Below are 11047 nucleotides of genomic sequence, written 5' to 3'. Positions count from 1 at the left end.
TTCTCTTCTTTAAAACATTTTCTGGACCTTAAAGCAACCCCTATCCTTTCCTGCTTGTGTCAAGTTTCAAGCCCCATATTTTTTCTTCCTTCCTTCCTGTGAAATAAAGTAAAATGTAAATGACAATAACATGAGAAAGAGATGTAGGAGCTGAGGGAATCCGTCAACAAAAAGGTACAAAAGCCATTTTCTTTTCCTATTTTTTGTTTCCCTGCGCAAGTACAAAAACCATCTAAACTCACCAAACTTTATTGCATAAAAAATAAAAAATAAAAAAAAAAAAAAAAAAAAGGAAATGAAAAACCACCTTGACTCTCAGGCTGTGCTCAGCTCAGCCTCTCCCCTTTTTTTATTTTTAAACAAAACCGCGTTTCAAACTTTACAACCTCACACCCCAATAATATAAAAAGCTTTGCTTTTTTCAGATCTTTTCATCTATAGTTCTTCCCTCTCCCAACTCTGATCTGTCTCTCAGATTTCTCTAGCTTCCACCATGCCTAAACCACCTTTCCTTCTCTTCCTGATCTTCGTTTCTTGCTTATTTTCCTCCTTCATAGCCAGCACTAGTACTGCCACCATTAATGCCACCACCACTCTCTCCCAGCAATTCAAAGAGGCCCCAGAATTCTACAACTCCCCGGATTGCTCTTCCATAACCAACTACCTCGAAGAAGATGATGCAGAAGAAGAAGAAGATGATGAGAGCAGCCGCCTTAACATCAACCACAAGAACAATGTCTGCTCTGATAGAGCTGTACATGTAGCAATGACTCTGGACACCCAATACATCCGGGGCTCCGTGGCTGCTATCCTCTCCGTCCTCCAACACTCCTCCTGCCCAGAAAACATCTTCTTCCACTTCGTCGCCTCAGCCTCTGCAAACGCCTCCCTCCTGCGTGCCACCCTCGCCCACTCCTTCCCTTACCTCAAATTTCAAGTCTACCACTTCGATGACTCTCATGTCTCCGGCCTCATCTCTACCTCCATCCGCTCCGCCTTGGACTGTCCTCTCAACTACGCTCGCAGCTACTTGGCTAATCTCTTGCCTTTGTGCGTTCGTAAAGTGGTTTACCTCGACTCCGACCTGATCCTCGTTGACGACATTGCCAAGCTCGCCGCCACCCCACTGGGTGAGAGCTCCGTCCTCGCCGCTCCAGAGTACTGCAATGCCAATTTCACATCGTATTTCACCCCGACGTTTTGGTCCAATCCATCTTTGTCGCTGACTTTCGCCAACCGTAAAGCTTGTTACTTCAATACCGGCGTGATGGTAATCGATCTTGACCGGTGGAGAGCTGGAGAGTTCACGAGAAGGATCGAGGAGTGGATGGAGCTCCAGAAGAGGATGAGGTTATACGAACTGGGATCTCTGCCGCCATTTCTGCTCGTGTTTGCCGGTAACATAGCTCCTGTGAATCACAGGTGGAACCAGCACGGACTCGGCGGCGACAACTTTCGGGGACTTTGCCGGGATCTACACCCGGGTCCGGTGAGTCTCTTGCATTGGAGCGGGAAAGGAAAGCCCTGGGCTCGACTAGACGCGAACCGGCCTTGCCCACTGGACGCTCTTTGGGCGCCATACGATCTGTTGCAGACTCCATTTTCTTTGGATTCTTAACAAGTGCAGAAATTACACTTCTTTAGGATCAAAAACTTGGAGTATGCTCTCTCTGGCGCCTGTTTAGTCGGAGGGCCAAAGGAAGAAGAAAGAATCGAAACCGTTCGTACGTCTTTTTGCAAGGCAAGGAGTTTTTTTGTTCTTGTAGATCATATACATGATTCAAAGTTCAAACCCAGCAGGCCTGGAGCTCAGAACATATACCAAAATAAAACATAAATAAATATCAACACATGATCTCTCCCCAACTTTCATTAATGTTCTACTTTTGTGCAATAATAAGGCCAGAGAAGATTCGAATTCCCCGAAATGGGATTCATTAATCTATTTGCAATCAAGGATATATGATAGTTGTATCAAACTCTATGATCTGTACAGCAAAAGAGCTATTTTTGCTTGGTTTAGTTCTTGAAGAGAGAGAACAAATATGTAAATAATTTCATATCTTTTTCTGAAACCTTCTCAGCAAATCTTCGATCTACTTCATTGGAATCAGTGTTCTGAGTTAAGATTTTCCATTTTCTTCATTTTTTTCTGCAGCTGATCATTTGGTTGGCCGGAGATCAGTGTACTATAGACATAGTCAAAATCAAAGGAATTATACGAGAACAAAAAATGCAGGCAGGAGAGTCCAAACCTATGTCAGATTTGAAAAGATTGTAGAAACTCTGAAAAGATTGTGTAGTTTCTACTGACTAATCAATCAAAACAAATAATTTTAATTAATACCCTATGTTCTTATTCAAGTGTATTGCTATATATGTATAAATTTTATAGGTCATATTTTATAAAAAATAAAAAATAATTAAACTAATAAAAAATAATTTTTTTACAAAAGAAATTACGCGAAATTTGTATACAAATCATTTCTCTCTCTTTTTTTTTTTTTTTTTGATAAGTTTCTATGATCCATTTTTCTTGTTTCGAAAAATATTCATGTATATATGTTTGTTTTCTTGGTGGATTGTGGCAGCTGGAAAGACACTTAAGCCAGCTGCTGATATTTTTGCATCTTCCACCAATTCGAATAAAGTCGTCTTTGCCTGAGATTAATTAGGAAATAGTACCTCATGACTAGTGATCGATGATCATGATCAGAACATGATTGGAAGAGTTTCGATATTTTATATTTAAATGGGTTTAATATCTTTATAAATATTTGTTTAAATTAACAAGATCAGTAGTCTTTCATTAACCATAATTCATGAACAAATTTTTTTTTTCATGGTAAATTAAGGCAAATTAATTTTCCTAAATTGATTTTGAAAAAAGTATATTTTAAACTTTTCTATTACCATTTTTTTAAAGCAAAAGTGTATTTATTTTTAGATATAATCATTTATTAAGATGGTCAAGAAACTTCATCAATATTACTTCCAGCTAATTGACTATTGAGTCCATATATATATATATATTGATCATCACACATAACCTAATTCCGAGTGACCCATTACCTAATTATTATCTTGGATTTCTTTGACAAAACCATAAACTAAAATTTTTAATAATAATATAAAAAATAATGCTAAATACAGTATTAGAGTATACAAACTTTACGCACTTCATTTTAAAAAAAAATACGGTCTATCATTAAAAAATAATTTTTTTTATTTATATCCTATATTTATCATTTTTAAAAATAAAAAAAAAAACTAGAAATTTACGTGTTCAAAACTGTAAATTACATCATTTAAAAAAAAATTTGATTACTAATCATTAATCATGACTGGCCTCCTTCAAATATTAACATTTTATTGGTCAATTAGAAAAGTAGTTATTCAAAAGCCAACCTGTAAGATCCTCTTCTTCTTCAAGTCAAAAAAAAAAAAAAAAAAAGTGTCGGTAGGGTGGCAAGAGAGCAAGGAACAAGTTGAATTAGATGAATGACACGTGGCATACCTTTAAGATTTTATAACTTATGCACGGCATATGATCAGGATCAGCAAGGCCTCATGGGGTGGGTATTCTGACGTACGGTCGCCGCACCTTTTATTCCATACATGTCGCTCAACGTATTAGATTGACCACTATATATTTCCACCCCCCCGCCCCCCAAAAAAAAAATCCAAAAATAATATTAAATAAATAAATAAAACAACTAAATAAATAAAATATAAAATATTCCCAGTTGTGCTTTTATTATTTTAAATGCTACTTTAAAAAAAAAATAGTGGGATTTTGCCAAATCGATTGTAGATTTTTTTTTCTTTTTTGGTTTACAAATTCTTGAACTGGTAGGCATCTTTCCAGTCAGATTTCAGCTGAATTTTCGTGTGTGTGTGTGTGTGTGTGTGTGTGTGTGTGAGAGAGAGAGAGAGAGAGACTAGTTTGAACGACTTGAATTTCAAAGATTTTTTTTTATGGGATGATAAAAAATATGATGATTAATAGATATTTTGAATTTATAATTCCCTTTCCATTCAAATCCATGAAATTTCATATTCACCATTTAATATGCAAAACAACCAAACTTTTCACCTAAGATTTACTTTAATATTATATGAATTAATACCTTACCAATATAAAACTTTTATTGAGAGATTAATGAGCTGTTTGGATAGTGAGTTGAGACGAGATGAATTGAGAATAAAATATTATTAAAATATTATTTTTTTTAATATTATTATTGTTTGAAATTTGTAAAAATTGAATTGTTTATTATATTTTGTGTGGAAATTAAAAAAAATTGTAATGATGAGATGAGATGAGTTAAAAATATTTCTCAATCTAAACGACTCCTAAAAAGAAATGAACTACTTAAAATTTTTAGTTTGTTCTATAGGATAGAACGTTCTGAATTTTGACAGTTAAGATTTATAGTTTGAGAGAAATGCTTGAATATATAAACTAATCACATGATTTGATGCAGTAACACAGCAAATTATAAAAAAAATTCGTGTAAAATAAATTTAACGTCTCATAAATTGATATAATCATTTATTGCTTTAAAATGTGTTACATGTGGCAATTATTAAATTGATATAATCATTGTCGATGCTGTGTTTAGTCATGTTCATACTTTTTTTTTTTTTTTTTTTGTTAATATTTAACTAACTTCCTTATATATGAGTTTGGTCTTCGGCAATTAGTTGGGGAGGAATAAAGAAAATTGAAATACATCGTGGATGTATATCAAACATTGGCTGAAAAAATAAAACATAGGCTGAAATGTCCCTTTGAAATGACATTTCATAGCTCAATATAACAACTTTTAATTAAAGGGAAATTATTAGTATAATGTTAAAGTCTGTAAGTTCTGTACACTCTTTATTAAAAAAAGAAATAAATTTGAGAATCACATAAAAAAATTATTTATTAATAGTGGGTTCCATTTTTATTTTAAAACATGATATGTATTTCCTTAAACTGTATTTAGCATGAAAAATGATATGTACAAATTTTAAATAGACGAGGCTTATATAAATCCTTGTAAAAAAGTAGACTCTATTTAAAAAAAAAAACGTAAAAAACTATATTTTATTAGTGAGATCCATTCTTTTTCAAAGGACTTATATGAGATTTATCTATTTAAAATTTGTATTTAATATTACTCAACTTAATTATAAGCAGTTCACATTTGATCTGCTTATTATATATTATAATAAACGGTATTATTATTATTTTTAAATTTTCAAATGTCAATTGCTTTTTTTTACGTAGATTTTTCTGTGTTAGGCTGTACCTATCAGGAACTGCAACTTTTTGGTAGACCATTACCAAAAAAGAAACTTGCGTTGCGATTATGCTTCCTTGCCTAATAACGAAATTTGGAATGATTTTGTTTTTCTATTGTTTATGTTACTTTCCGTCTTAGACTGTATTTATCATAAACTATAATGTATTGTTTGACCATTACAGAGATTGAAAGAAAAAACAGAGAAGACAATCTATCTCCTTGCTTTTTTTCTGTTAGTCTTCCTTTTATGCTTTGTGTAGAGAGGAAGTAATTTCAAAAAAAAAGATTGTGACAAGGGCATCACATTACTGTAGAGATGAAATTAATTTAAGAGAAATGCTTGGGTCTCGATTTTGGGTCTCGAGTATTTCTACCCATACTCTTTTTTTCTTAGTGATTAAAAAATACTCTTTTTTTCTTAGTGATTAAGTAAGTATATTTTTAATGATATTGTGAATTTTTTTAAAATATTTAAAATTATTAAAAATATGTATGAAGAAAAAGGCATTCAGCCTTCTCAGTAGGAGTGTAACCGGTCCGGTTCGGTTTTGAAGAAAATCTAGGACCGAACCGGTATGTACCGGTTTTGTATTTTTCAAAACTGATTACGCACCGGTTACCCTCCTAAACTGGTACTTCCAGTTTTTTCGATTTTCGGTCTGATCCGATTTTTCGGTTTTTTTAAAATATAAGTTTCACAATTTGTCATTAAAATTTTGTTTTTTAAAAAAAAAAACTAATTTAAAAATATCTATTTTACACTTTTATTAATATATTAGACTATATAATAGTATTAATATTAGACTATTGGTATAGTTATAAGTTATATATTAGTATTAGTTATAAACTATATATTTACTATTAGTATTAGTTATAAACTTTTAGTGATTTAGTATTAACATTTTATGTAATAATTTATAAATTATAATAAGAAATTATTTCATTTATGAATATATATAATTATATATATTATATATAAAAATTTATAATTATACATAATATATAAAACTTATACATCTTAATATATATATAATATTTTGTATAAAACTTATATATACAATAATACAAATATTATTTTTTTATATATTTTTTATCAACCGGTCTGGTCCTAAAAATCCTAAAACCGGAACCGGCCGGTTTTCACATTCTAAAAACCGGTCCCGGACCCTACCGATTCAAAACCGGTAAAACCGGTTCGGTCCGGTTCGGTCCTGACCGGTTTTTCGGTTTGACCTTACTTTTTAGGATATTTTGTCGGGTAGCTCTTCTTAGATAGTGAAAGTGTTTCATCTCATCATTACAACTTTTTCAAGTTTTCATACAAAATATAATAAACAATTCAACTTTTTTAAATTTCAAAACAATAATAATATTAAAAAATAATATTGTAATAATATTTTATTCAATTTTCAACTTTTATCTCATTATCCAAACAGCACCTTAATTTAAAGGTAGTTAAGTCGGGTAACGAGTTCCGACCTTTAGTTTCTCGATTTAACTCTACAATTTTCTGACTTATAGATTTTCTATAATTTGAGGAGGGAGATGTAGTTTGTAGGTTTCTGTATCATTATATACAACCTTAAGGGGATGTTTGGAAACATATTTCATCTCATTACATCTCATCTCCTTCCTAAAGATCGTTTAAGCACAAACACTTTTAAACCAATCATTACAATTTTTTCAAACTAATCAGCACAACTTTTACAAATTTCTAAATAAAAAATAAAAAACAATTCAATATTTTCAAATCCTAAAACAAAAGTAATATTAAAAAATTATATTTTAATAATATTTTAATTTTATAAAATTATATTTTAATTTTTTATTCAATTTTTTCTTTCTTTTCCCAAAACACAATATATAATTAATAATTAACTTCAACTATCTTACTATTATTCACAAACTATTTTACTACTATTTACAAAATTCTCATCTCATCTCATTCCCCAAACATCCCGGCCCTAAGACAATGTTGACCCTAACATTAAATACATTGAGGTCTATATCTTGATCCTACAAAAAATTATAAGATCACATCCCTCTCCAATTAAGGTCTAAGTTATTGTCTAAATTGAGGGCCTCGAGTAGAAAAGAGAGAGGCATAAGGAGTGAGTCCTATAGCATTAATTAAATTCCGTATAAATATTTCAATCAGCATAAAATGAACATTAAATATTATAGAACTCACTTTATGTGAATATCTCTAGTTGAATAAATATGAAAAAAGGAAGCATATTATGTTTTTATTGACGAAAGCAAAGCAGAGTAAGCTTTCAGCCATGTGTGCTATCTTTTATTGATGTTTTGAATTGGGGGCTTATTTGAAAGCTACACTGCTCCTTACTCTATTCTTTCACATGAAGTTGCCACCATCTTTGGGTAGTTGCCCTGTTAGATCAGCCTTACCTTTCTTTTTCTTTTTTTGCCTATTTTTTTTAATGGTTCCCAACATTCTAAGCAGCTCTGGTTTTAGATCAGGAAGAGCTTTCAGTCCTTTTTCTTTCTTTTTCTTTGAGAGATCAAAGACTTATACTCCCAGTTATTACACATGTCAATGGCTCTCTATCTTTTGGGTTTGAATCGTTAGATTTTGTGTTGCTTCACTCACGGAGAAAGGAAGTAGGAAGGGGAAAAATAATATCTCAACCTTAATTGAATCACTATTTTTATGTTTTTTGTTTTCACAGATGAGATGAAATGAGATGAAATGAGTATAAAATTAAAAGTTGAATAAAATATTATTAAAATATATATTTTTTAATATTATTTTTATTTTAAGATTTAAAAAAAATTGAATTGTTTATTTTATTTTGTGTAGAAATTTGAAAAAATTGTAATAATTAAATAAAATGAGATAAGTTGAGAGAAATTGTAAAAATAAACGAGATCAAAACTAATGAAAATTATGATTATTTTTATCCATATATATTTTTTCTTTTTTAAAAAGATTGAATTGACAAGTGAAATAACTAAGTTAAAGGAAAAGGTATACTTTCAACAAGTCCTTTGTTTTGTTGTTATTATTATTATTTTTAATTGACAAATTTGATCAATAAAGTTGAAAGGGGCAGTAGCAAAGATTGCGGAATCCCAACCAGCCAACCAGGGGCCTAGAGTTGAGCAAAAATCTGACAATCCGACTCCGCTCCGAGTCCGCTCCTATTCCGTCGGAGTCGGAGTTGGAGTTTTTTTCCTATTGGAAATCGGAGTTGGAGTCGGAGTCGGAGTCATTGACGAACCGACTCCGGCTCCGCTCCGATCTGCCTCCGACTCCGCCTCTGATTTTATACATATTTTATAAAAATATGTGTTTTTCTATATATTAATCATTTAAATTTTATACAACTATATCTTATATAGTTAGTTAAACTCAATAATATACTAGTTAAATAATATATTTATACTATAGTATATAGACTAAATTGATTAATAAATAATAATAGTTTAGTATATGACTATATGTGAATATCATACTATTACAAATTTACAATATTACTAATTTACTACCATGTTACATGTAAGTTGTAACACTAAATTACTAATGTATAAATATAATAACATGTAATACTAATATATATATATATATATATATAATATACTATAAACACTTAGATGCATAATAACATCAACATGTAATACTAATGGATAAATACTAATATATAAATTTAGAATAACATATAATACTAATGTATAGTAACTAAAGTATTATTCATATAAGTTTTATATAACAATATCTTGTATTAATTATATTTTTTGACTTAATAAATTCTCAACATATTCTTTTTGATAAATATATTAGTAATACTAATATATATTAGTATATTAATTAGATTTATGGTCTAATACTGTTAGTAATCTACTTTAAGTCTATATATAAATTACTATATAAATCACTATAGAATTAATTACTTATACTATATTACTATATGATACTATTAACTATAGTGATATACTAGTATCAGTATACTAATACTATCAGGGATATAGTTAGTATAGTGATTTATACTAATAGTATTATATAGTTATACTAAATTAAAATCACTATAGCAAATACTAATATATAGTTATGCTAATCACTATAACTAATACTAATACTAATATAGACTATAGTTACAACTTATAGTATTATAACTATACTAAATCACTATAACTTATATTAATATAGTTATACTAAATCACTATAACTAATGCTAATATTTATACTAATACTATTATAGACTATAGTTATAACTTATAGTATTATATCTATACTAAATCACTATAACTTATACTAATATAGTTGTGCTAAATCACTATAACTAATATTAATGTAGTTATACTAATCACCGTAACTATATATAATATTAATATCACTATTAGTATAATATATAGTATTAATAATAACTAATACTAATATAACTATTAGTATAACTAATATCACTACTAGTATAACTAACACTAATACTATTAGTGTATTACTAATATTTATATATATTAATATATATATATATCAAGGAAAGAGATTAGAGATTTAATATATATATATAATATTAAATCACTAACATACTAATAGTATGATACTATATTATTAGTAATTATACTATAAGATATAGTAATAGACTAATAGTATATTATAGTAATAGTATATTATATATAAAATAGTAATTCTATTTTTTGAATCTTCATTTCGTATACGGTCCTTTTTATTTTAATATTCATATATAATAATATTTTATGAATCTTCATATATATATATATAATATATATAATTAAAAATAGATTCATAGTAATTATAATAGTATACTATAGTAACTATACGGTGCTTTTTTTTTTAATCTTCATTTCGTATATGGTGCCTTTGTTTATTGTAGTGATTAGTTGGATGTGGATATGGAATCATGGATGATGGGAGTACATGTAAAAATATGACTTTTTTTTTTTTTAATTTTTAATTTTTGAATGTATGTTAGTATGTTACTTGTTTTATTTAGTTGTATTTTTTTATTATAATCAAAAGTTTAATAAGTTTGGATTGTAATTTTGAGAAAATTGAAATTTGAAAGCCCACAATTTTTTTTTTTTTTTAAAAAGTGGGTCAAATATGAAGTTAAAAAAATTAAAAAAAAAAGTCCAAAAATCCGACTCCGCTCCGACAAGTCGGAGGTTGGGCCCTCCGACTCCAAAGCAGTCGGTGCTCAGCCCTACAGGGGCTGAACAAAAATTCTGAGGGTCCAACCGATGTAAATACAAGCATGCAGTCTCTTTTCTATCAGTATGCGCGTATTGCAATAGATATATTCAAAAGAATAAAAAAGAGAACTTCACACAAGTCAATTCGTTTTTTCCCATTTAATAGAATCCAATCAAAAGCTGTCACGTATGCTATACATGGGTTAGCTTGAGTGAAGCATTTCAAAAGAATTTTTTTTCTCTCAATCTACAAGTGCCTTCTCTCTCTTTCTCATTTTCTTCTTCCCCATCTCCCGAAGAACTTCTCCTCCTACGTCCCCCCTCTCTCGCTGAAACAAACCTTCTCTCTTCCTCCTGCACCCCCTCTCTCACTGAAACGAACCATCTCTTTCTCTTTCTCATTTTTATTCCTTTGCCTGTAAAACCCATCTCTCTCGCTGTCTTATTTCTCCTACGTCCCCCCCCCCCCCCTCCCTCGCTGAAGCATAATTTCAGCCCCCATTTGTTGTAAGGCCAGTTTTTATGTAATTGTTGTATGGCCAATTTCTTAATTATTGCTCTGTGCTCTCAATTATACCTAT

The 11047-nt window shown here is 29.9% G+C and overlaps 1 protein-coding gene across 1 annotated transcript; it reads left to right on the top strand.

Annotated features, from left to right (window-relative positions):
* The first annotated feature begins 328 nt into the window (after window positions 1–328).
* On the top strand, window positions 329–2099 carry LOC121243577 (probable galacturonosyltransferase-like 1). Its single transcript, XM_041141703.1, has one exon. The coding sequence runs from the start codon at window positions 494–496 to the stop codon at window positions 1616–1618; it is 1125 nt and encodes a 374-aa protein (XP_040997637.1). The 5' UTR covers window positions 329–493; the 3' UTR covers window positions 1619–2099.
* The last annotated feature ends 8948 nt before the right edge of the window (window positions 2100–11047 follow it).

The sequence above is a fragment of the Juglans microcarpa x Juglans regia genome, chromosome 8D (assembly GCF_004785595.1).
Source record: "Juglans microcarpa x Juglans regia isolate MS1-56 chromosome 8D, Jm3101_v1.0, whole genome shotgun sequence".
Lineage (NCBI taxonomy): Eukaryota > Viridiplantae > Streptophyta > Magnoliopsida > Fagales > Juglandaceae > Juglans > Juglans microcarpa x Juglans regia.
The sequence above is the reverse complement of the archived record's forward strand: the minus strand, read 5'-3'. Positions and strand labels throughout refer to the sequence as shown.